This window comes from Patiria miniata, unplaced genomic scaffold (genome assembly GCF_015706575.1).
Source record: "Patiria miniata isolate m_02_andy unplaced genomic scaffold, ASM1570657v1 HiC_scaffold_25, whole genome shotgun sequence".
NCBI lineage: Eukaryota > Metazoa > Echinodermata > Asteroidea > Valvatida > Asterinidae > Patiria > Patiria miniata.
In genome coordinates this window covers 6,709,591-6,737,003 of record NW_024037064.1, presented here as the reverse complement: position 1 = coordinate 6,737,003, position 27,413 = coordinate 6,709,591, and the positions used below count along the sequence as shown (strand labels likewise).

The 27,413-nt window shown below is 40.3% G+C and overlaps 1 protein-coding gene and 1 long non-coding RNA gene across 2 annotated transcripts; both read left to right on the top strand.

Annotated features, from left to right (window-relative positions):
* Positions 1 to 98: 98 nt before the first annotated feature.
* LOC119733142 (signal recognition particle receptor subunit alpha-like) lies at positions 99 to 20,010 on the top strand. Its single transcript, XM_038206715.1, has 14 exons — positions 99 to 215; positions 2,954 to 3,037; positions 3,597 to 3,794; positions 4,873 to 4,978; positions 6,655 to 6,799; positions 7,285 to 7,453; positions 7,957 to 8,081; positions 8,734 to 8,852; positions 11,932 to 12,018; positions 12,382 to 12,554; positions 13,991 to 14,204; positions 16,400 to 16,485; positions 17,001 to 17,177; positions 18,363 to 20,010. Exons 1-14 carry the CDS (start codon positions 99 to 101, stop codon positions 18,489 to 18,491), a joined length of 1,929 nt encoding a protein of 642 aa, XP_038062643.1. The 3' UTR covers positions 18,492 to 20,010.
* Positions 20,011 to 21,075: 1,065 nt separating this feature from the next.
* Positions 21,076 to 26,389, top strand: LOC119733396. Its single transcript, XR_005271808.1, has 3 exons — positions 21,076 to 21,386; positions 25,373 to 25,441; positions 26,325 to 26,389. It is a non-coding gene; the product is annotated as an uncharacterized LOC119733396 (long non-coding RNA).
* The last annotated feature ends 1,024 nt before the right edge of the window (positions 26,390 to 27,413 follow it).

Sequence of the window (27,413 nt, the reverse complement as noted above, 5' to 3'; positions counted from 1 at the left end):
AAGCGCTTATTGTCTATGTCATTACGAAATCCAATAGCACGGTACCAGCGGCAATAATAAAAATTGCACATTGACGGATTCGCAATAAGACCGACAAAATGTTGGATCTTTTTACGATTTTTAGCAAGGGCGGGATCGTCTTGTGGTATTTTCAGGGAACATGCCAAGCCCTTGGCTCACCGGTAAACGCTCTGATTAAAAGCGTTATCTTACAGGTAAGAGAAATGAGTGAGAATTGTATTAACTTGAATACGTATGTTCCATATGTTGTGTACAAAAAACTACGAAATTAATAAAAGGTAGTGGATATTTTGCCGGAGGTAATGACGGCAAACTAACGATTACTAAAGGTTTGTCGGCGGCAATCCATATCAACAGAGGGCGCTGTGCTCTTTAAAATAGGGCTGAATTATAATATGTATTAAATTCCCACCAAAAGTTGTGTAGCACGTTTGGTGTAGTGGTTAGGCAAAGGCTCTAGTAAGTGGGATGACTCGTGTTCGATTCCGACCGCACCACATTTTAAAGGTTTTTTTTCTCATCCCCAAATAAATAAGAATATTCTTCTTTTATTATTTTAACATGTCTCAAACATTTTTTGCAGAGTATTACATTTTCTTTTTCAAATTTGTGGCTCTGGAGGATATTTTTTAAAAGGGAAATAAAGTCCGGAATTATAAAATGGTCTGAATCCCATCTTGTGAATACGAGGTAACAACGATAATTTTGGCATGGAGCCAGACTAAAACTTGTCACCAGAAAATGTTTAAGTACAAAAAAACAGTAACTGCGCATGTTCAGTGCATATCCGGCAAACTAACGTTTACTAAAGGTTTGCCGTCTCCGGCAAAATATACACTGCCAAATTAAAACGGTAATCCTTACTTTTAGGACCCCGTTCCTATATAGGAAGGGAAAGACTCACCAAAACAGCTGACTAAATGACACTCAAAAGTGACATTCTGATATTTCTTGACACATTTGAACAGTTCGCAATGACACCTTCTTGAATATCAGCAGGTTTAAGTTTGTGGAAAGAGGGCAGGGCTTTGATTTTAGAGGGAAATTGAGGGGTAAAAGACGATGATGACAACCAGAAAACAGACTAAAAAACCAAGATGGCAAATGTGAAAGCTCGATGCAATGAAAGCTCGATGCTGATTGGCTGATAAAAAATAAACATCTTAATTATTTTTTTTAGCAGCCAATCAGCATCGGGCTTTCATTATGTAGGGCTTTCACGCGTGTGATAACTACAACATGCACGTCTGACTGTGAAAAAAGGTAGGAAAGTCATACATGTATTTTCTTTGAAAGTGCTTTCAAAATTACAACTAACATGAGTTTATATGAAGAAAAAAGGCTGCTTTAGCCTGCAAAAGTCACTTTGGTACTGGACAGTCATCTGCAAAAGTCAGTTTTGAACAGAACTCGTAAAATTAGAGGTGTCCTAAAAGTAAGGATTACCATTAAAACGGCCGGCAAGTTGAAGTATGCGCGTGATTCTGAATCTGACTGAGTACTGTTCCACCGATGTGATGTACCCTGGCCCATAACGTTACGTGGCCCCTAAGGTGGCGCATTTTGATTTTTCGCCTCTAGTGTCTTGTTAGAGTAAAATTGTTAACTCAAATTTCACTAAAAGTGACATTTCATCAAGCTCGAAACATTCCCGTTCATAAATCTTGAGCATGTTGAGTTTACGTACCCGCTAAGGCGCTACAAAGTTCTAGAGAAATTATTTTGGCTTGATATTCCGGGTTTTTTTTCGAAGTGCACAATGACAATGGACCCTTTTAAAATTCGCCCAAAAATAAGAAAATAATTTGCTGACAAACTTGTAGTTGCGTATGTGAGTGGAGATAATAATGATTAATCAGAATTTATCAACTTTACAGAAATTCTTAAATGTTAATTTAGAATTTTCCGACATTTATTCAAGTGCGTCACGTTAGTACGTCGTTAGGGAACACTCGGCTGAATTTGTGCCCGATTACCGGACGCCACCATTTTCTAATTTCGGACTTAATTTCATGACACTTAAATTGTTCACAAAGGTTCAACAGGTAGCGTTGTTAAGGTAACTACCAGGATTTAAGTGAATGAATTTGAAGTTTTTCTACGAAGAGGTTTGGCAACAATGCATGCAGTAAAGCCAGGCAAACATCGAAGTGCGCCACGTTAGGGAACACCACTATACAGCATGTACAGTCATTTTCCTGGTTCCGGATTGCAATCAATGGGAAAAATGTTGCAACCTGAGTACCTGATGCCACTTTTTACTTCATATATCATCTCAATGATAAAAAAATGATATCAAAAATGATGATAAGACATGAATCTGGGACTGAGAAACATTTCCAATTTTGTTAAGAAATACTTAGAAAATGTTCTTGACTCTCCATAGACTTTGTACACAATTGTGGAAGTGGCGTCAGGTTGCAACATCTTTTCCACCACTTGTCCTAGTTCCGGATCGGTTTAATCACGCCAAGCAAATTGACAAGATATCCAATTGGACGCACTGTCAATTATTTAAAATAAATTAAAAACTTCTTCACGCGAAAAGAACTGATCACGCGAGAATATCAATATTTCAGACAGAACCACCGCAAATCAAGCACATTATAAAGTATTATTTAATTTTCCAAAAATGGTTTATTCAAGAGAATTCCAGCACATTTTAAAAAGAGAATTAACGTCTTTTGTCTGCAGGTCAGGGAAGCAGAGAAGTGACTGAAATGATGTTCTTTTTGTTCATGGAAATCATTCAGCCTGAAACCCTGCATGCATGCAGGTTCACTTTAATACCCATGCGATTTCCCATATTTTGCCAATATTAGGACTTCCCGTAGTTCCTTCTGAAAGAGTGAGGAACACGCTGAGCAAGAATGCATGTAATAATGTATAATGGATCACAATTGTGGTTTGGTTTCTTTGGTTTTGTTTTTAGGAGCGTGGTGGATCGAGTACATTTGAACATGGATCCCTGACACTCAAGTACAAACTAGACAACGAGTTTGAACTCATTTTTGTTGTAAGTATTGCTTCAGTAAACTGCATGTACCCCTTGTAATTAGTGTGGCCTAGTGGTTAGGGGGTAGGGCTCATGATCAGAGGGTCAGGGGTTGGAATCCAACTGCTGGCCATACGTTGTGTCCTTGGGCAAGTCACTTTACTCCACTTGCCTCTCTCCACCCAGGAGTATAAATGGGTACCAGCATTAGCTGGGGAGTAACCTGCGATGGACTAGCATCCCGTCCAGGGGGAATAAAAATATTCTCAATCATTTCATGCTACTGAAACCAGAGATAAACGCCAGCCTGATGGGCCACATTGGTTCGTGACAGACTTTACTTTTACTTTTTCCCCCTTGCAATTTGTAATTTGTAAGTAATGTGTTCTCTTTTTTTTTTCAGTATGATCGATAATATAATAGACGACGTTTCGGATTGTACCAATGAACGTGTTGTCACCGGTTCTATTAAGAGTTTGATTGAGATTTTCTACATCAATCATTGACTTAATTGTTGTTTTTTGTAAATGTGAAATTAATCATTTCATGTAAATTTTCGCTGTGGTCTCTACACACACAGGTCGCATATCAAAAGATCCTCTCTTTGTCCTACGTGGATAAATTCATAGACGACGTACATCTGGAATTCCGAGATAAGTACAAGGAGGATTTGAAGATCGGCAGTTTGTTTGGAAAATTTGACTTCACTGGGGAATTCCAACAATTGCTGCAGCAGGCGGAGAAAGAGAGCAGAGATAAAGCCAAGATTGGTAAACAGGTGAGTAGGGCGCCCTCTGTTGACATCAATAGCACACTCTACTGTCATGGGGCAAGTCCGAGCAAGGACCAGTGGTTAACTAGTGGTTGGTTTGTGACGAACCTAGCACATGCGCAGTGAAGATAATGCACCAATAACGAGTCTAGTTGGATCAAGGACCAATGGTTAACTAGTGGTTGGTTCGTGACGTACCTAGCGCATGCACAGTGAAGATAATGTACCAATAACGAGTCTAGTTGGATCAAGGACCAATGGTTAACTAGTGGTTAGTTTGTGATGTACCTAGCACATGCGCACTAAAGTTGAAGTGCGAACGCATCTAGTCGAACTATTGCCATGTCAACGACTGTCAAAATTGGCAGTCGCACAATTATTCAACACTTGTTGTTTCTCTTTATTTACACAAATAATAGTGATTGTGTATAGTTTAGGACATCTTACATAATCGCCAATAGTATTGTACAGAAGTGACATAATCGTAAACTAACATGGAAAAATTGAAAATGAAATTTAGCATTCACTGTTTCGTTTTCCGCCATTTTTGTTGATAGTGGGTTTCCTCTGCACTATGGTATGGAAATTGCCATTGATAACCAGCTATAAATCGTTGCGTGACCAGCCGCGGTAGGCTGGTCTTGAATAGTCTACTAGAGTAGTACAACCATCGTCGACTAGACAAAGTTCAGGCTAACTAAGTCGAGCTATGGTTAACAATAGTTCTTTCGCGAACTTGCCCTCTGATAATGCCCGCGGTTCTTAAAGTAGAGATACGTCCAAGATTGGTAAACAGGAGAGTAGGTTAGCTCGTACAACTGCCCAAACAAGGCGCTGAGAAAGACAGCCAGCCATACGACCCATTTATGACCATGGAGCTCAGCCAGAGATTGAAAGTGTTTGATTTTTCATACGCGCACTGTGCGTTGTTTGCGCAGAGCAAAATTAAACACTCATTTTCTGATTGTGTGTTTAGGTTTCGGGCATATCGGCTTCGATAATGCACTGTATAGAATACCAACGCAGATGCAAGTAGCTGTGATCATGTAGGTTGTCTTATAAATGTTTGGTTTGTCTCTAATAGATGCGAACATTTGAAGAGTCACAAAAATCTAAGAAGACGGTAGCATCCATGAAGATTGAACCCAAGAAAGAAGAGAAAAACAAGACCAACAAAGCAAAGAAAGCAGGTAAAGCTATTGTATTGTTGTTCTTTTTCTGGGAATGAAACTAAGGATTCCTCAAAAGCGCCCTAGGCACTGTAGCTCCCAAGCCCGAAGAAACGTGTAGAGAGAAGACAATGAGAAGAAATTACAGTTTTAGAGGTGGAAGGAAAAACCCAAAAGAATATTCTGGGGAAAACCCATGGAGTCAGGTAGGGACTGAAAACCCAATCCACATATTGGCCCAGACGGGATTCGAACCTGGGTCACAGCGGTGGAAGGCGAGGACAGTACCGCTACGCCAACCTGACTCCCCAAACTAAGAGCAACATGATGCCCTTTATCCTTAATCCTCCAAAATCATCCAATATTTCTAGAAATTCATTGGAGGGATGACCACTGCCTCAATCCCTGACAATCCTGCAATAACCACTGTAGTACATTGAGGCAGTATAATCTAAGCCTAAATTTATTTATTTATTTCTTCTTTTTACCGGGTGGCCCATTCAGTCCTTTTGTCAGAACTGATCTCCCATGGGTCCCAGTAGGAGTAATAATACAATAAAACCTTATTTTAACATTAAAATTGAAATAGATAAAATCATATACATGTGTGTAGCCTACATGTATATTTAACATTGCACAGTATGAAACATTATTTTAAAAATGGAGAGCATAAAAATTGCTTGAAATTGAACGTTAAAAATTGTACCTTATAATTAGCCGGGGGAAAAAAACCCATTGAAATAAATTTCATCTAGCCGCTATAGTGCCCAACAAAAAGCACATTCAATCCCTCAGAAATAATGGTTGCATATTTGATGATCTCAATTGAGAATTTTAATCAATGGTCCAGACTATGGTCCAGACTATGGTCCAGACTATGTCACAATAATCAAAATGAGGGAGAATAATTGACTTAACGATGAGATTCAAGGTTTTAGTCGGGAGAATTTTCTTAACTCTGCTGAGTACACCAAGACGTTTGGATATGGTTATGCTTACATTATTTATGTGATCAGTCCATTTGAGACTAGGATCAGTTTGAACACCCAAATACTTCGTACAGAAAGTCTGTTCAAGAGGGGCATTATTAAACAAGACGTTCATTGAAGGCTGCTGGACCTTTGCTAGTCGTTGGGTCGAACCAATCAACAAACTCTTTGATTTAGAACTGTTTAAAACTAATCTATTTTTTGTCAACCATACATTTACTCTATCAATATTATGATTTAGAAAATGGTTGATTTGATCAATCTTTGTGTCAGCATAAACAGGCTGTGTCATAAACATATAGGGAAAATTTAGAATATTTAATCACGGAGGGGAGATCATTGATAAAAACTGAAAACAGTAAGGGACCTAAAATGGTACCTTGAGGAACACCAAAACAAATAGGATCTGAGCATTGAGAAAGCTCATTCTCAACCTTTGTTACCTGTCTTCTCCCTGTCAGGTACGAGGGGAACCAGTCTAGCAATTTATGCCTGGCTAAGCATAAATAACACAATATACAGCTTTAGATCGTGATACAATGTAGCCTCCAAAATAAATGGGCACTAACCCAGCATGCAGCCTCAAACCTCCAAAATCTCTGGTTGATTGTGGATGATTTTGGTGGGTTAGGGTTAAAAGTAAGATCGTCTGTTCCTTAGCCTCCTGCTCAAGGCTGACAGACTGATTCCCATTTCTTATTCACACAGCTGTGAAGCCTGAGCCTGCTCCTACCCAGATAATCACCAATGGCAGCAAAGATCAGGAAGAACAGCGGCTGGATGAGGAGACTATCCTCAAGAATCGTGAGCGTCTCTTCAACAGAGCTAAACCCAAGAAAGTTGAGAAATTACCGTAAGTCTTAACTCTATAATCGCTTCAGAGAGTTAAAACTATTCCATGTACGTCCACAATTACTGTCAAGAGGTTGCATTCCTCTGAGTTTTTCCGAGAAGATTTTCATTTTCAACATTTAATAGGTTTTGCCCTTCTCGGACGTATAAACACTGTATACTTAGAGTGTTACCTCCCGAGTGAAAGTTGGAAAAAAACACTCGGTTGGGACTCGAACCCATGACCTCCTGCTTTCTAGTGCAGACGTCTTACCACTCAACCACCGAGATTGCGGGATTGGTCGGCTGGTTCGAATCTGATGTACATTAAACTATTCATAAGATGGATTTGCGGTGAATGGCAAAACGTAATGTTGATTTACATCACCTGGAAGCAAAGTTAGTTGTCTTTTTCAAGAATGTGTTTGTTTTTTAAACAGTTTTTCAGGGATGTTTGACTTGATTTTGTTTTTTTCATTCTTTGTGTCTCGCTGATTGTTGATGTAGGAAAGCCAGTCCCAAAGAAGACAAGAAGAAGAAAGGCAAAGAAGCAAGACAGTGGAGTAACGGGGGATCAGTCAAAGACATGCCATCGCTGGACTACAGCGCAAAGAATGCCGCAGAGGGAAACAACGGGGCAGTGAATGGGACCAAGCAGTTACCTCTAGAGGAACAGGTAAGGTATAGAGGTACCCTTAGGGGTGTGAATAGGTACAAGCAGTTACCTCTAGAGGAACAGGTATGGTGTAGGGAGGTCCCCTTTGGGTGTAAATGGGACCAAGCAGTTACCTCTAGAGGAACAGGTATGCTGTAGGGAGGTCCCCTTTGGGTGTAAATAGGACCAAGCAGTTACCTCTAGAGGAGCAGATAAGGTGTGGAGAGGTCCCCATGGGGTGTGAATGGGTACAAGCAGTAATACCCCTAGAGGAACATGTAAGGTGTAGAGAGGTCCCCTTAGGGGTGTGAAGGGGTACAAGCAGTTACCTCTAGAGGAACATGTAAGGTGTAGAGAGGTACCCTTAGGGGTGTGAATAGGTACAAGCAGTTACCTCTAGAGGAACAGGTAAGGGGTGGAGAGGTACCTTTAGGGTGTAAATTTGAACAAGCAGTTACCCCTAAAGGAACTAAATAACTTTTTCTTGATGCACTAACATGTCTGAATGTGTCCATTTGACGCAGTTGGCTATGGTGGGCTCGATGGCCGGTGACTTGCAGAACATTGATGAATCCAGTGGGGATGAGGTTGAAGAGGAAGAGGAGGAAGAGGTTGATGAACCGGAGAAATCCAAAGTCACCAATCAAAAGTAGGAACAAGTGTTGTCAGTTGTTAATTTTCCTTCTCATATCACCTTAACTCTAACGATCCCCAACCAGCCAAACTCCAACACAGGAATTGTTGGAATCTGTTAGGATGAGTACTGCACTAGTAAACTGACTGCGCTTTATGTGGGATTAGGCATACCACAAATAGCAGAGTCCAACTTGTTTATGTGCACAGTTTACCATTGTATTTGGATTTGCAAGGATGAGGAACTTTTCTAGTAAATCACCCTAGGGAGTTGGGGTTAACAAAATACATTTTTGCTTCTCTCTGTGTTTGGTTAAAATATAAAGAAAAAACAGAATGTTGACTCTGTGCACGAGTAGTAGACGCTCTTCGACCACTGGTTCATGCGTATATGGCGTGGTGCACACCACTAGTATTATTCTGAATGTGCCCAAAGCCATATCATCTTGGCGTGAATGCCAGGCATTGTCAGCAGTGCGTTTGAATATCACTTCCAGTGGACCCCAACTCACTCTTTCGTCCACAATTAACATGACGTAAATTTTTCCAGTTTTCAACTCACTTTATGCTGTTACTTCTCGGAAGACGGACAAAGACTGGACTTCTATACTCTTTAGGAAAATGCTTTATACTTATGCCAGAAAGTAATTCCTTTATGTCATTAACAGGTCTACTAAGTCCAGTGGGTTTGGTGTTTTCAACATGTTCCGGGGCCTTGTTGGATCAAAGAGCTTGACCAAGGAAGATATGGCCCCTGCCATGAATAAAATGCAGGACCATCTGATTGGTGAGTTGTTTAATGGACATGTAGAGCACGTTGGATTGGGGTCTGTTCACACTAACGGTTACAAAAGTGTGACATTCAGAGGGAACCATGGACAGGAGTCGATACATGAAGTAATATGCTAAGTTTTCCATCTTTCTTCATCCAAAATCTTGGTATGAACATTGCCCACCAACAAGTTTGATCAATTTCTCAGGTTTCGAGAAATTACAGAGGATTTTCTTTAAGATTTAACGTTCATAACATGGACAGACCTTTCATTTTTGGCGAGCTGCGAAGCAGATGCGAGCCTATGTAATACCAATTTCCGTCCGTCTGTCCGGGCGCCCGTCCGTCCGTCCGTCCGTCCGTCCGGCCGTCCGCGTTCAGATAAAAATGTTGAAGTTTTTGGTTCTAGTCTATAACTTGGGGAAAAAAATTAAATGCAGTTGTCAGGTATCATCTCTAGGCCTATAACTTCAGTTAGGTTCATATCATTGCAGTAAATTTTATGATTTTATTGAGGAACTTTAATTCAAGGAAATGTTAAAGTTTTTAATTGTTACATGTACATGTATACTGGTATAACATGTACATGTGTGTATACCGGTATAACATGTACATGTACACTATGCATTTTGGGGATGTGCATGAGCTTCTGGTTTGATCTTTTAGTTTATGGGGTTGGAGTAGGGATGGGGTAGGGGAGGGTGGGGTGGGGTGGGGTGGGGGATAGGGTTGGAGTTAGGGTTTGTGTGAGTAGGATGAGTAGGGGAGCTAGGAAGGGTGGGGCGGGGCGGGTGGGGTGGGGTGGGGAGAGGGGTTGGAATACTGGGTTTGGGTGGGGTGGGGATTTGTAGGGGTGGGGTGGGAACAGGTAGGGGGAGACAGGTAGGGAGAGGATGGGCATGGATGTAGGGGTTGGGTTAGGAGGGGGTGGGGCAGGGGTCGGGATATAGGATCGGAGTAGGGGTTGGGTTGGGGATGTGTAGGGATGGGTTGTTGTAGGGGTTGGATAAGGGGAGGGGGCAGTATATAGGGATCAGAGTAGGGGTTGCATGGGGTCAGGTGGGGATGTATGGGTGGGGGAATGGGGTGGGCGGGATATTGGAATTCGAGTAAGGGTTAGGGTGGGGATGTGTAGGGGTGGGTAAGGACAGATAGGGGAAGATAGGGTAGGTGGGTGTAGGGGGTTGGGGTAGGGGAGGGTACGGGTCAGGGGAGGGGGAAGGAGATGGGGATTGGAGTTTGGGTGGGGTTTGGATGTGTAGGTGATAGGGTGGGGATGATTAGGGGAGGATGGAATGGGTGTGGGTAGGGGGTTGGGAGGGGGAGGGGGCGGGTTGGGGATGGGGTAAGGTTTTGGGATGGGGTAAGGTTTGGGGATGGGGTAAGGTTTGGGGGAGGTGGTGATGGTGCTGTGTCTTCATGTACATGTATACCCATTCTTGTTCTGCATTTGTGGCGACTACACAAGAGTTTTCCCATGGTAATACAAGTATGGGGAGCAGAAGGCACTGTTGGGGCTGCAAATATCCACAACTGGGTCCTAATTACCCTAACAATGGAAAACTCCCCCATAATACAGTGACGGCTAACCTATATACACATGTATTTATTAGGTAATCTGTTGACTTTTTATGTTGACATTTAAAAACTGACCCCTACACCTAGGCACATCAACAAGAATCCTGATCCCCTTCCATCATGCCCATCCTCAACCCTACCTTCAGCCTCCCTTCCTGCCTTGGACAGCGAGCCATGGCGGCTTCGCCGTTCTAGTTAAATGATGGGAAGCAGTAAATAAAATACATGAATTATACCAAATTTGTTCCTAATGTAAAGCTACCCATTGAGAGATTGCCACTGGCCAATCTCAGGTTAAACCTCTAGGTATTTTTAACTACAGGGTGGGCACATCTTCAAGACTTCATGTTCATATTGACAGAAATTGTGTCACAAATTTCTGTCCATGTTATGAACATGTATCAAGTTGCATCATAATTTCATAAATACTTAACAGGTTGCTTTAATGTTGAATGATACTAATTCTTCATTGAATATGTAATATAAATGGAACATGGCCAGGATATATTATATTAAGAACCTATAGTATGAATCAAGAGTGTCCATCCATGTTATGAACATTATCCTTCATTTCATCTTAAAGATGGCCGAGTAATTTCCTACATATCCAGTGAATCGGCCTACTTATTTATCAGTCCAATCACGGATAATACAGGAATGTTTAAAAATAAAAATTAGCAAAAAACCTGCTTTGAAATCCACCTCCCATGTCTCACCCATAAAGTTATAAGTTGTAACCATTAGTTTGGACAGACCCATTGACAGTTATTGGTTAATCAGTAATTCAGGAAATACCTTGTTGTATGTACAAGTTCTTGTTGAACTATACTTGCATGTATGGTCAACTATTGACCGTATTCACAAGGAAGCCATGTTGGTCGTGTTCCCTGAACGGTTGAATGGGATGGTGTCAGACTATGTATGCATTAACCAGTTCGAGGCCATGATAACACGCACTGGCTGTTTTTGTGCACAGGCATGGCTGATGGGTTAAGGGTCAAGATTGCCTCGACTTGTGCCTTTTGTACGCACATACAAAGTCTATGTAGTCTGTGGAGGTGGACCATTTGCTGACCGTTGTTTGGGCCGTGCACGGCCTATTGTTGCACACCCTGAAGACATATGAGGTTTCGGCAAGAAATGTCATACAAATACTGTTGAATTCACTCTTGCGAATAAACCTGGTGCGAAGTGGTTAGTTTTAGCTTCACTTTCAGTTTGTTTTTCAATGTGGCTTAAAACATTAGGGAATATTTAATCAAAATTTTTTAATTATTCATCAGAGCAGACTGGTATTAATTTGCAATTAACTTCATGTCACTGCTTTCATTTTTCTTCGCAAGTTCAACTCACTAGCCCATTGGGAACCCTAGAACAGACAGGGGAACATCTCTTTGCCTGACAATAAGCTCTGCAATGTGCAAAGTACAAACCTCTATGATTGCATTGGTACAATGTATTTGTGGAAGAACGTTGAATGAAGCTTGACAATTGATTCAAATTTTTATGTTTGCAGCTAAGAACGTTGCACGTGACATCGCAGAGAAACTGTGTGATTCTGTGTCTACCAAGCTGGAAGGAAAAGTCATGGGAACTCTAAGCCGTAAGTTGAAGAAACACCTGGAACATGTTGAAATCTTTCCCAGCAACGCACATGAAAGCAATCTTTTTAAGAATTTTAAGGGGAAAAATGTAACTGGTAAAGGCTGGACAAATATTCACATTTTTAAGCTAGTAGTTCTGTGTAAATCATGTGTGAAGTTTTGCGTTGAAGAGAATTCAGATTTTTTGCTTTGAGATCTCTACTTCCAACTGCTTGTTTTCTTTTGACTCCTGGTTCGATTCCTGTTTATTCCAAGGTGTGACCTCAGTTTTCCTTGAAGGAATTGAGGAGTCTTTGGTTCAGATCCTACTGCTAGTTTTTTTCTTTCTATTAACGCCTGGTTCGATTGCTGTTTATTCGTAGGTGTGACCTCGGTTATCCGTGAAGGAATTGAGGAGTCTTTGGTTCAGATCTTATCCCCGCGTCGTCGTATTGACATCTTACGTGATGCGATGGAGGCACGTTCTCGTGGCAAACCTTACTCCATGGTCTTCTGTGGAGTCAATGGTGTTGGGAAGTCAACCAACTTAGCCAAGGTACAACAATTTCTTAAACCAAAATACTGAAAGTGGCATTCCCTACGCTATTTTCAAGCTTAATGATCTTTATTTCTTAGAATGCTTTTTTTCTAGCAATACAAAACTTTTTCACTTTGGATTAAGACATCGACCCAAAAAAGTCTGCCCTGTTTAGTTATTGACATATTACAAATTTCAAATTACTGACAGCCTGACGATCATTCAGTTTTCTGAGGGTAGTCTTGTTCCCCACAATCAGTATCGATAAAGTACGGACCAGTAACCAATTGCCCCTTAAAAAAAAAATAACGAAAAAAAACCATCCTTTTTAAAGAGGGTAAATGAGGCCCAAAATAGAATTTTAAAAAAAATGGAAATTGGAGTTGGAATTTAACACACATCCTACCCAACTTTATCAAAATCCATCCCTTATTTGGGGGGACTTGGTCCTGCAGGCCTGGTTTGACTAAATATTGATGGAGTATTATTGACTTGGGCCTGGAGGCCAGAAGCAGTGCTGGGGAATTTGGTTGACTTTGCTTTGCGGGTCCATCATTATCCATCAGTACTTCAGTAGTGATTCCATGATGTCATGTCCTGGAAGCAGAGTGTTCGATGGATTTTGACGGACTTGGTCCTCTACTTGACCCTAACTCCCTAGGGGGTGTGCAAAATTATTTATGTAAATGGAAATTTAAAGGAAAATTGATGTAATGACACACACACTGAAATGTTTGAGACCCAAATTGTCTTCAAGTTATGCAAATTTGTATTGTTGATGTACCCTAACGTGGCGCGGCCCCTAACGTGGCGCACTTTGATTTTTCGCCTGTAGCGCCTAGCTAGAGCAAAAGTTTTAACTGAAATTTCATAGAAAGTGAAATTTCATCAAGTTCTCAACACTCCTGTTTATAAATTGCGAGTTTATTTACCCGCTACAAAGTTAAAAGAAAATTTTATTTTGGCGTGATTTTCCGATTTTATTTTCAAGTGCAAAGTGAAACCTTTGAAAATGCCCCGAAAAATAAGAAATAATTTTCTGATAAACATCTGGCTGGGTATGTAAGTAGAAATAATAATGATTTATCAGAATTTATCAAGTTTACAGAAATTCTTAAATGTTAATTTGGAATTTTCCGAGATTTATTTAAGTGCGCCACATTAGGGAACACGCCGCCAATTTGTGCCCAATTTCCGGACGCCACCGTTTTTGAATTTTGGATTTAATTTTATGAAACCGAAATTGTTCACGGAGGTTAAATAGCACGCATTAATAAGGTAAAAGTACTAGTATTTCCCTGCATGAATTTGAGGTTTGTCAACAAAGAGGTTTGGCAACACTACACGAGGAAAGTTGGGTAAGCTTCGAACATGCTTCGAAGTGCGCCACGTTAGGGAACACGACTATAACAGGAAATCCCAAAATTGCATTGTATCCCCCCCCCCCCTCGCAGATTTGCTTCTGGTTGGTAGAGAATGGCTTCAGTGTCTTGATCGCTGCTTGTGACACGTTCCGGGCCGGTGCTGTAGAGCAGCTACGAACTCACACCAGTCATCTCAACGCTCTCCATCCTGCTGAGAAACACGACGGGCGCTCTCCGGTTCAACTGTATGAGAAAGGCTATGGGAAGGATGCTGCTGGCATCGCTATGGAGGCCATCAAGTATGGTACGTGAGCTGTAATTGGCTAGTAAATATAGTACATTGCTACTGATTGGCTATGAAGACAAGAAAACATGGTATGAGAGTTCTGATTGGGTGGTAAATATAGTACTTAGTTGCTAATTAGTTATGGTGACATGTACATTACAAATGTTCTTTTAAAGTGAAACAAAGAAATTGACTGCAGTGGGGATTTGAACCTGCGACGTCCAGATTATTGTTCCAGCGTTCTACCAACAGAGTTATCCAGCGCTATGTTTGGCAGTTCCACTTTGTGGTATATTTTTATAATTCTAATAATCCTGAGTGATCCCAGGTTGCTAGCATCATGATTTAGGACGTGATCCCTGGCTTCATGGCATTTATGATTAGTGGCTTCTGACTAGTGCCCTTTGAACAAAGACCTAATGCTGGATAGCTCAGTTTGTAGTGCCCTGTTGGTTGCGGGTTCAAATGTAGTCTCGGCCAAAGACGTCGGTGTGATGGTTGCATTGTTGCACAGTGCCCTTGCATAATTGTTTTTGTACTTTCTCACACTAACGTCTTGGGAATCTTGCAGCAATGGGGCGTGGGTGTTTTACGTGAATGAGACCGTTGGTGGAAATATTAATGACTTCGAAAAAAGTAGCTCGCATGTTTACAACCGCCGTGTGAAGACTATAAAGTTGCCTCCAAAAAAGGCTTACTGTTCAGTGCCGAACGTATTGTGCGTGTGAGCATAAACCATTCCTTGATCACTGATTCGTTCCTAGGAAAGCCTAAGGAGAAAATAAAGAACAACTTAAGCGGCTACCACAGGATTCCCAGGACGTTAGTGCGAGCAGGTGCGCTGGTGTAATCATGCCGTTAGATATGCATGATCCACTTTCAATCACTTTCATCTGGGGCAAAACTATTTCAAACAATGCTCCAGTCTGTTTTTTTTCTTCTAACATAAAAACATTTGGTTGAAAAGACAGTAGGACATAGTATGTGATATCGGATTGGCTTGAGTGACACGATTTATCAAGTTACTGAGTACAGTAAACTCCGGCTAAACTGACATCGTATAAACCGTCATATCGCTTAATCGGCCGTCTGACGATAGTCCCGATTGTCTCTAATGCATTTCCATTGACTTTTTCATTTCTAAGTCGGCCTTTGTAAGCCGCCATTTCGCCTATGTCGGCGTGTTACTTTCAATCCCATTTCCTCAAAACCACAAAAATTCCTCTGTATCAGTCGGCATCGTGCTCTGCCGTTTGCAAGAAGTTTCGAGTGAAAAGTCCCACACACTGCTAACTGACATCTGTTTATCAATGGCACGGCCCGTGATTGATGCATCGGTCAGCACGTGTACACTAATCGCACGTGTACACTGTTTCATGCACAGTCTGTACATTGTGTGCATCATTCGCTTACACGTGCGCGATCAAAAAGGGGTTTTCCCGATAACACATCAATACCAGTACCCCCTCTCGACTGCACGCATGCACTCTGTTCATTTTGGGGGTCCCCTTATTGTACAAGTACCATGCACACATGTACAGGTACGTGCACAACGTACACTACATGTACATGGACGTACAGTATGCAAGCGATCTGTATATCTACCACTGTTAACGCTAGCCGGCCGCGCCCTCCTTGCTTTGTACGTACATACATGTACATGCATGACTTTCTGTGATCAATACCACAACCTGTTTGTTATGATAAACATTGACGATATATTTACTGGAATCAACCATGGATGTAGAAATAAACCAGGGTAAATCAAAGCCTTTGAATTTTAGCCATGAATCTTGTTTGCATGATCCAGATACAGATGCGCATAGGCCATTAATTCAATCTATTTTTTTCACTCCGTGATTCAATTTGTGTATTTGTGTAAGTCGGCAAAATGACGACTTGCAGCAGAAGCCGACATTCGCGTAAGTCGTCACAAATTCTCTTGTCCCGAGAGTGCCATCTTAGCCGGAGTTTACTATAGTTATCGATCCTTGTTGTTTTTCCCTATGGTTTCAGAGTTGTCATCAAGTATTCTTTTCTCAAGACATGTGTCAATTGAACTGCGACAGTTGTTCATTTGATGTTTTACTTGTGTTTTACGATTGCAAAGTTGCTTTAACAAAAGATGTCCTCAAGTGAGTAGGTCTGGTAGGTCTATAGATCTGCACAGATCAAATACCTTATGCTGTTAAATGACTTTGTTTTGCCCGCAGCTCGTGATTGTCACTTTGACGTTGTGTTGATTGATACAGCAGGACGTATGCAGGATAATGAACCACTCATGAGAGCTCTATCCAAAGTAAGTCCATTTACTACACATCATGCATATTCATGAGCCAAATGCCCTTTTCTCATTGGCTAAGCCACAAGCACAAGGCATTTATGATTTGATAATTCTGGATGCCGCCTCAATGCAGTTTTCTGCCGAGCATAATTATGAATAGCAAACTACCTGCTCAGTATATATGTTGGATATAACAGTTATAGAATGACCAACTTACTGTTGTCCAAGAGGGCGGTAGTACCAGTGTTGTTAGTATTCTTAAGAGCTGTTATAGGTTCCAATGTGGATCTAGTACAAACATGCATTGCCCTCAATGGAGAACTGCATGAAGATAGATAATGTTTTCATTACTTTTGAAACTGTAGTACTGAATCTGTTAACCAAAATGTCCACATTTTTTAAATAACTCTCCAAACATAATCACCTTTAATAGATGTAACTCCCTGAGATATTGTTTATTTTGGAATGTGTTTATATTTGTTGATAAAGAAATGTTCAAATTTCCTCTTTCCTTATTTGTGCTCAAATAGCTGATCAAAATCAACCAGCCAGAGTTAGTTCTCTTCGTTGGGGAGGCGTTGGTTGGTAACGAAGCAGTGGACCAGTTAACTAAGTTCAATCGAGCTTTAGCGGACCATTCAGACATGGACCAGCCTCGGCTGATTGACGGCATTGTGCTGACTAAGTTTGACACCATTGATGATAAGGTAAGTGGCCAGTTTTCATCTAGACCTTTCTCATTGTACGCCATCTTGAAAATCAAAGCGAGGCAAAAAACACAAACATGACGGTCTAAATAATGTGTGCGGTGAACAAGTGACTCTCACAACGTTACAGCAGATTGACAATCTTGTAAATGGATGGATTGCTCCAATTCCCCAAAACATCAATCCGTATTCTAGGTAGGTCATGTCTCATTTGCATTTTGAAAAAGGATTTTAGAATATCCAACCTAAAACATATGGGCCTTCGAGACGCCCGTCTGCTCTACTTATAGATGGGTGTCTAGAAGGTCCATGTTATTTTGTAAGTAAACAAGTCAAGGTACAGTGCAAGACCGTTGAGAAATTTCTCAAAATATAAGAGAAATTTTACATGTTTGTATCGGGCTCCAGTTGCTCTTGTTTCTGGGAAACGACATCTCTTTTGCTAATGACAATTCACGGATAGCCTTATAATGTAAGTAGTTCCTACCAAATTATTGCAATTTCAGTTGAGAAAATGGGATGGAAAGTGACAATTGAAAAGTCTGACAATGACGGCAGTGCTGCGGTGTTAACTACTACACAAAAGCTTCAGTTCGGCCACTGTTTCAGGCTGTATTTACTAAGACCCTTCTTCAAAATGCAATGCGACATGACCAACTTGGAATATGAATCGATGTTTCAGGGGAATTTGACCTATCCATTCATTTATAAGACTTTCAATCTGCTGTAACTTTGTGAGAGTCACTCGTTGACCGCTTACACTCTTTACTCCGCCATGTTTGTTTGCGTTGTTTGCCTTGCTATGATGTTCAAGATGGCGTACCCTGAGAATGGTTTATTTGTACAAAGAGAGAGTGTTTGTGAGACCATTGGGAGAGACATGTGAGTGTAGCGCTGTCGGTATCTGATGCTCACACAAAGATGCAATGGCTTTCAGAATAAAACGAATCACACTTTGCTTGCAAAAACCAGTACACGAACACAGTGTGTCCCATTGACTGGGCTCTCAAAAGTGTTAAATTACCCCTTGTTTGCGCACGGCGCCTATAAGTTTCTGTCACAAGTTGAACAAGTTTTGTGCTGTTGATTTTTTGACTGACGATTGCTTTGTTTTGTAGACACTGCAGAGTCATGACTTTGTACTGCTGTCCCCTTATTTCAATCATTGCTCATATTTTCTCGCAGGTTGGCGCTGCTATTTCGATGACCTACACCACTGGTCAGCCTATTGTCTTTGTTGGGACCGGTCAGACATATCGTGATCTGCGTAAGCTGAACGTCAAAGCTGTCGTGAAGGCTTTATTGAAAGCCTAAGAAGTACAGAACCTAAAAAACAACCAACGTTGAGACCTTTCATCACAAGACGTGTGTTAAGTGAGAAATTAACTTGTGAATTTGAATCGAAATGTTGATGAGAGTCAGTCATCAATTCCAGTGGGTAAATTTCAAAATGTTGCCAATCCTAATTTGTTTTATCAACACACAAGAAATCCTGAAATCATCTTCATCATGATTGTTATAATTTGCATGATTATCTCAAACAATTTTTGGGCCGTGTGGGCGATTTGAATCTACATACAGTGTGAAAAGCGAACCTGTAAAATGTTTGCTGCTGAAGCAAATATGAAATTTTAATTTTCCAAAACAGTGGACAAAGAAGTATTGAAAGTCAGTATTCTTGTGGAATTATAAAACTTAATATTTCTCAATTCATGGATGCTTTGTTTTATCGTGAGATTCTTTGAAACAATTCTTAGTCATGTTTCGGAGGTAAAAAAGTTTGGAAAATGTCCAAGCTAAAGTATGCCATAAGATTTAAAGGTTGTATAAAAAAAGCAAATCTTTTAAATATAGTATTAATTTATGAGAGGTATATGAGTGTTGTGTGTCAAGTGGGGACACATTAGAGATCTGAAATCTCTGAATGTTAACATTTTAATATTCAACATATTTTAAGCTTTTGAAGCATTCCGTAAAATTAATCCACATGATCAGTTATGCTGGTAAAAAGGCCAAACAAAATTGAATCAAAATTAATTCTTGTGTTTCCCAATGCATTGTATACTATTTCCACCGACAATTCATTAAACCACTTTTGTTTTCGCCTTATAAGAGGCTCCATTGAATCACCTTTTTTCCTGTGCGTTTTCTTGGCCAATCTTGTTAACTTACCATTCTGCAGTGTTTAGATACTATCATGTATTTCCATTAAAGCAACGTGCATTGCCCAGCCATTCCTGTGGCTTGTTTACGGATTTACGCACTCAAAATCTTTATTTTAAAATTAAATCCAGGTTTTATATTAATGACACTGTATAAACATTGGCTGCTAATTTGACAAATTCGGCCAGAAAAACCTACATTTAATAAAGATATTGTTCAATTTAAAAAAAGGTTGCAGCTGTGAAGTTTTCTTTATGTTTAATTAGTTCACTTTGTAGCACTCTAACCTCTACAACTTTACTTTTAATATTCATATCACCATTATTTTGCCCCTGTTTTCATGTTTGATTTGGTGATGGTATTAATCATTCTTTGCACATTTTTGTTCAAAGGCCAAGAAAAAGCAGTTATTAAAATTGTATCACATTTTGACCTCCAGTAAAGCTTATATCAACATTGTTAACAGAAGGGCTGAAGAAGTTATATCTCATGAAACAAAAACTTTGCTGACTAAACAATGTTTTATAACAGTATTGAAAAAAGACAAACATATCTGGTTATAAAGGATTTTTGCTTTGTTTTCTCTCTGAAATAATCACACCATTATGTTAATTAATTTTGTTTTATGAAATTCAAAACTCATCCAATTAAATTGTAATCAGTTAATGCTTGTTTTGTTCCATGATGTTTGTAATTATTCACTTTTCAGCACAGTTGTTGTTCATTCAGCACAATAGAGGGCGCAATTATCTGAAAAAAATGTAGTGATCAAATCAAAGGAAGGGGGCGCTGTTGCCTGTGACTCGAAATTTCTTGCAGATCAAAGTGCTCAACAGGGGGCGCTATTGATTGAGCCGATGGGCCGGGTTAGGTTAATCGGACAAAAAAGGCGTTTTTCGTTAACCGTCAATTCTATACACGGACGCGAATGGTTTTACGACGATATTTCACAAAACTAACCTCATAAAGGTTAAATAAATCAATAAAATGAAAACATTGAACCATCTTCTATTGTAATATCAACTAAAATCACATTTTCAAAGACAGATTTTCGCGAAAGTAATTTTTGAAAATGTGACCTCCAATCTCATTACGTATGCAGAACTGAACAATTCGTGCATACGTTGCAAATAAACGGAAGGCCTTTTCTCAACGCTGCGCACTGACTGTGTAGGTTCTTTATGTCTATGGGTGTAGGCCCAAATTTACCTACAAAACCCAAATATATATTTTTTGTGATATTAAAACTTTTTTGTGTGGGCCCTGACATGTAAAAGAAAAAAATATTGGTTTATGCTGTGCACAGGACTGAAATTGAAATGGAAATTTGGATGAAATTGAATCATAAAATTGCTCTATTTTACAATGGAGCGCAGGCACGTTTTCCAAAATGACAATGGCTACTTTTATTAGGGTTGATCATCTTTGGATGGACTCGCAAATTGAACGAAATAAAGGGTGGTGAAATATCTTCAAATATGGTAATGTTAACAGTACAATACGATGGCGACCATACGATATGTGTAGCGCGCCCTCTTTTGACATAAAATGTCAGTTGGCAAAGTTTGCGCCCTTTCGCTGGTACCCCCCGCACTGCAAACAGGATAGAGTGCAGTCAACCTCGTCCCCAGGGTGTCGAGCAGTACGCGCCCACCACTACCTGCTCTCTCAGGAAACGCGGTTGGAAATAAAGTAAGCACTGGGGACGAGGTTGAAGTGCAGTACGAGCGAATTGCGCCCTTTGCATTGACGCGTCCAGGGCCTCTTTTTATTTTCAACTTCATTTTCCATAACATTATGGCGGTGAGAGCGTACTTGCTCAACATTATGAAAACGAGGTTGGACTTGACACCGTTAATCGTGAAGACATGGAAGAGCGCCACCCGTTGTTTGATTCAGTCATGTCAACATTATGTACGTTAGTAGACTCTGTGTACTGAGAATCTGACTAAACTTTTTTTGTAACTGTGTCCGGACTTTACGATCTTATTTGGTCCGTAGGATGCAAATCCCGCCAGACACGGCTTACCGGATAAAATACCTCATGTAAGTGAATTTCAGGCCAATTATTTCTCTTCGTAACTGATGAGCAATAGTGAAGCGCTAAAACGGCGATGCCCGTCCGTTCAATTCAATGCATTACTTAATTTTTGAGATAGTTTGTCGACCAGGGAATGTCAGACAAGTCGACCGTTGAGACAACTCGACTCGGGACAAGTCGACCGTTGAGACAAGTCGACCGTTCAGACAACTCGACCGTTCAGACAACTCGACTTGGGACAACTCGACCGTTGAGACAGCTCGACTTAATGGAAATGTATACACGTGGAGCGGAAAAAGTTGCAAAAATCTGTGGCAGGACCGCGGGCGCAGCGCGGGCATACTCGATGCACAGAGGGCGATCCGATCCGGTGGCCGTCGCGTTGGACCGGCGCGTCCTGCCCGCGAGGATCCGGCCCGGCCCGGCACGCGGGCATGTCAACCGGCGCGGCAAGTGGGCGCACAGGCCCGGCAAAAACAATCGAGCTGCGCTATATCGGCTCTGTTATATGCAACAAAAAACCTCATGTGTCATCACTCCCAAACGGCGATCAGCCGCCGTCAAAAATCCCCAGTACTATATCCCCAAAACTAGGCCCAAAACCATGCGAGGCAACTTGTCTCAACGGTCGACTTGTCTTTCCATTTATCGCACATACGGTCGAGTTGTCTCAACGGTCGAGTTGTCTCAACGGTCGACTTGTCCCGAGTTGAGTTGTCTCAACGGTCGACTTGTCTGACCCCCCGACCAGGACTATCGTTTCCGAGCAAAAAGTGGGGAAAATGGTCTGTTTAGACGGGGACTGCATCCTATCGCCCAGTTTTTCTCTGCATTAACACAAGACATTGTTGAGGGAGAGAAAAAAAATATTTCGTCTAAATCTTCTGTCTAGTTTCTCTATTTTTCATGATAAATCACCTGGCATGCCTGGCCACCGTTCAATTTCATGCATTACTTAATTTTCGAGATAGTTTGTCGACCAGGACTATCGTTTCCGAGCAAAATGAGGGGAAAATGGTCTGTTTAGACGGAGACTGCATCCTATCACCCAGTTTTCTCGTGTTGGCACAAGACACTGTTGAGGGAGAGAGCAACAGTATTTTGTCTTAATCTTCTGTCTATTTTGTTTATTTTTCATGATAAATCACCTGGCCACCGTTCAATTTAATGCATTGCTCAATTTTTGAGATATCGTGTCCAGCAGGACTATCGTTTCCGAGCAAAAAGTGAGGAAAAAGGTTTGTTTGGACTGGGACTGCATCCTATATATCGCCCAGTTTTTCTCTGCGTTGACACAAGACACTTTTGAGGGAGAGAAAATGATATTTCGTTTAAATCTTCCGTCTAGTTTGTCTATTTTTCATGATAAATCACCTGGCCACCGTTCAATTGACTGCATAGCTTAATTATTGAGTTAATTTGTCGACCAGGACTATCGTTTCCGAGCAAAATGAGGGGAAAATGGTCTGTTTAGACGGGGACTACATCCTATCACCCAGTTTTCTCCGTGTTGACACAAGACACTGTTTAGGGAGAGAGCAACAGTATTTTGTCTCAATCTTCTGTCTATTTTGTCTATTTTTCATAATAAATCACCTGGCCTCCGTTCAATTTAATGCATTACTTAATTTTTGAGATATCGTGTCCAGCAGGACTATCGTTTCCGAGGTAAAAGTGAGGAAAATGGTCTGTTTGGGCTGGGACTACATCCTATCGCCAAGTTTTTCTCCGCGTTGGCACAAGACACTGTTCAGGGAGAGAGCAACAGTATTTTGTCTTAATCTTCCATCTTTTTTGTCTATTTTTCATGATAGATCACCTGGCCACCGTTCAATTAATTGCATTACTTAATTTTTGAGATATCGTGTCCAGCAGGACTATCGTTTCTGAGAAAAAATTAGGAAAATGGTCTGTTTGGACGGAGACTTCATCCTTATCGCCCAGTTTTCTCCGTGTTGACACAAGACACTGTTGAGGAAGAGAAAATGATATTTCGTCTAAATTGTCTCTCTAGTTTGTCTTTTTTTCATGATAAATCACCTGGCCACCGTTCAATTTAATGCATTGCTTAATTTTTTGAGATAGTTTGTCGACCAGAACTATCGTTTCCGAGCAAAAAGTGAGGAAAATGGTCTGTTTGGACTGGGACTGCATCCTTTCGCCAACTTTTTCTCCGTGTTGACACAAGACACTGTTGAGGTAGAGAACAACAATATTTTGTCTTAATCTTCTGTCTATTTTGTCTTTTTTCATGATAAATCACCTGGCCACCGTTCAATTAAATACAGTACTTAATTTTTGAGATATCGTGTCCAGCAGGACTATCGTTTCCGAGCAAAATCTGTTCTCCGTGTTGACACAAGACACTGTTCAGGGAGATAGCAACAATATTTTGTCTTAATCTTCTGTCTTTTTTGTCTATTTTCATGTTAAATCACCTGGCCACCGTTCAATTTAATGCATTACTTATTTTTTGAGATAGTTTGTCCCGCAGGTCTATCGTTTCCGAGCAAAAAGTGAGGGAAATGGTCTGTTTGGACTGGGACTGCATCCTATGGCCCAGTTTTTCCCTGCGTTGACACAAGACACTATTGAGGGAGAGAAAAATGATATTTCGTCTTAATCTTCTGTCTAGTTTGTTTATTTTTCATGATAAATCACCTGGCCACCGTTCAATTTAATGCATTACTTATTAAGTTAATTGAAGCATATATTCGGTACATATATTCACATAATTATGCGGCGCTATTGGATCTTTGGGCCTAGCCTGTGCGCAATCATTTTTTTCGACGGAACTTGCACGAAATAAATTGATTAATTGTTGATGTCGATTTGTAAAAATTTACATAGTAAAGTGTAGTCTACACTTTAACAAAATGTGACGTCACAAAAATAGTTTAATAATACAAATACTTCAACATTCATCATAATTCCTTTATTTTCACAAATTCTTTTTACTTTTACACAATGTAGATGAACATGTATCCTCTCTTAACTAAATCAGTATTCATTTTGTGCATTTTAATTTATGATGTCATCAAATCGGATATTCCATGTATTTCTACATAATACAATTTCTAAACTCAAATTTATCATACTCCAAAATGTTTTTTTTCCCTAAAATTTAACAAATCATACTTCTCAGAAGGTACAATTTTGTGATCCTCTTTCTGTTACGATATTCACCAGTACACTGGGCACGTTTCTATGAAAATGTCAACCGATCACCCTGCGTTTGTAACTCAACAAACGCAAATCTCTAGATATTTTTACATTTGAATGCATTGTATCTGATGCTCACGTGAAGAAGCTCAGGATTTGTGCAAATCCAGAATAAAATTAATCTTGTGTATTTCGCGCCATGTGCGCGGGCACTACACACAATGTGTCTCTTCAACTAGAGCTCTCAAAAGTCGCAAAAAGGGACAATCTACTGTTCGTGCACGTAACCTTTATAATCAGCCTAGATAAACATGCACCTAGGGCTTAGTACTTTTCAATCGTATTCTCAAAGGCAAGGGCGGATCCAGGAGGGGGGGGGAGGGACAAAGGGGGCCGTGCCCCCCCCCCCCCCCCCCCCCAAATGAAACCAATTTTTTTTTTTTTAATGTGACATAGCAATAAAGGCAGGCAATGAGTACACCACCATCTTTTCCTAAAAAAAACATTGGTTAAAGTGGTGAGAAATTGCCTCGGATCGCACCACAGAGCATCTAGAATCCAAAAACATTTTCGGGGCCCTCAAGCATGTTAAGGGGCCCCGAACCCCACGCCGTAATTTTTTTGACCCTCTTTTTGGGGGACCAAAACAGTAAAAAATTGTGTTCTGGATCCGCCCTTGCTCAAAGGCGGCTTAAGTTCAAAATGTATACAGTATACTACAATGTATTATCAAAAATGTACTCAAATTTGACCAAATTGTCTACTCAGATTATCGCAAACCAATAGTGTCACCAGAGTTACCCTTTACATCTTGCGCTTAACTTTCCAGGTTGTTAACTTGTTGAATGCCTTGCACACGCTGTTCGACGCCATCATTTCCAACTATGACGTCTACAAGGTAAATATTCCATATGATCCAGCAGATTGTTTTAACCAGTTCGCGCTGGACTATTTTGACATTGACCAGACCAAGACTTGGGATTGTTTTCATGAATCTGGATGCCAGACGGCTTCAGGCTGTCATCTACGGGTAGCTCGCTGCAAGCGGGCCACTGACAGACATTTTAGGCCTCGCTTGTTGCGTGTTTATCCATCATCCATTCCGATTACCGCAAAACCTTGCGTGTATTCACGTTGTCTGATGTGAACTGGTTAAGCCAAACGTGCCATATCACAGGAAGTTATTTGAAAGGGTACTTGCAATAGATTATACTTAATACACTTATCCAGGTTCATTTATTATGGTTAATATGCAAACATGAAATGATCAACAATACATTGACAGAAAGCACCTTACCCGTTACTGCTTGGCTTGATTCTACCATCTTAGATCTGTTTTACTTTCAGAGTACTTTACAAGCTATGCTTATAATTTGTAGTCTTGCATATTGACTGCTTCAAGTGGCATTATAAAACAGGTCTAGGAGGCTACCGGTAGTTTGATTATGCCACTCAAAGTAGTCAGTATTAAAATGGAAGGTGCCATAGTCCTTTTAGCCATGTACATGTAGACGGAAAATAGCAAATACTATGTGATGCACACTCTCGGCCACTGAAAAACACAGAATCTGTGGGTGCGGTGATATAATTACAAAAAGTCACTTGCATTATCATTGTCAACATTACTGGGCTGTTTGCAGGCGTAGTCATGACAATCACTCAGAGGTTAAGTTGATGCTACCATGGTTACTAGTTCAGGCAAAAACCACGCAAATATGTATGTTCTATTATAATGTCTGAAAGCAAAATTAACCAGTGTTAAATAATAACATCTTGCCAAGGTTGATAGCATCGACGATGCCTACATGTTGGTCTCCTGCCTACTGATCCGTAATGGCAGTCGGGCAATTCTTTGGTAACGGAATTACGGAATTTTGTCACTTTGTCAAGGATTATTCTTTCCCAAGAAAATATGTTCAATGCTAGGCAACTAATCTAAACATGGAAAGGGAGCCAAGACCCAGTAGAATTGATTGACCGCTAAAAAAAAAAAAATCCCCCAAGATTACCCTTTAAGGGGCGGAGCTTAATATCGGTAACGGAATTACGGACGGAGGACAAGCATATTTGAGTTCTCGCATAAATTAATAAAACTCTCTGAAGTTTTGAAATTTTAAAATTGGACACTACCTGTTATTTGTAGAGTTCAGGGGTGTTGTTAACTACAATGCAGAACAAAGTTGAAAAAATAATCACTCTTTTCATAATTTGCATTTTAATCACGGTAACGGAATTACGCCTGGGCGGTAACGGAATTACGCCATAGGTTTACATGTAATAGGTAAATGCAATACATTAACATTGAATTCAACATAAACTCATCACAATACAAATTTTAGAAGTATATAAAATGCCACAAGGGGAATTAGCTCAGTGAAAATTAGCAGATCAAAATGTTAATGTAGGCCTAAACATGTCTGGGCTTCATTTTGTTAGGTCAAAGGTCAAGGTCAAATGAAAGCAGTCTGGTGATGGCTGCATTGCCTGTTAACAATGTATATTTATTTTTTAACGAAAATCAAATTTTACTATGAACAATTGTATTATCGTATTTCACTAGTTTATCGTGGAAAATACAATAAAACTGTACTGGTTGGCATCTCTGAGCAAGGGAAGATGTTAAGTTATGCCAATTAGAAGTACCAGTACAGTCTGGTACTCAACTTTCATATACTTGTTGTGGAATATATTTTCTCTGGGTACCAGACAACGGCTTTGGCAACATATTTAAAGGGAATGTACATCATTGGCTTTTGCTGTAATTTTCAGAAATGAACTATTTGAGGGGTTAGTATAATAGATCAAATATTGTTACACTGACATGTTTGAAGTTTTGCGTTCGAAAATGCTGGAAAACCAAGAAAAACAAA

Bases quoted from the DNA above. Each gene is read 5' to 3' on its own strand.
- LOC119733142 (XM_038206715.1), top strand. From the start codon at position 99: ATGTTGGATCTTTTTACGATTTTTAGCAAGGGCGGGATCGTCTTGTGG. The intron at 6,800-7,284 runs GTAAGTCTTAAC...TTGTTGATGTAG, and splicing joins AAGAAAGTTGAGAAATTACC to GAAAGCCAGTCCCAAAGAAG. The intron at 17,178-18,362 runs GTAAGTGGCCAG...ATTTTCTCGCAG, and splicing joins TTGACACCATTGATGATAAG to GTTGGCGCTGCTATTTCGAT.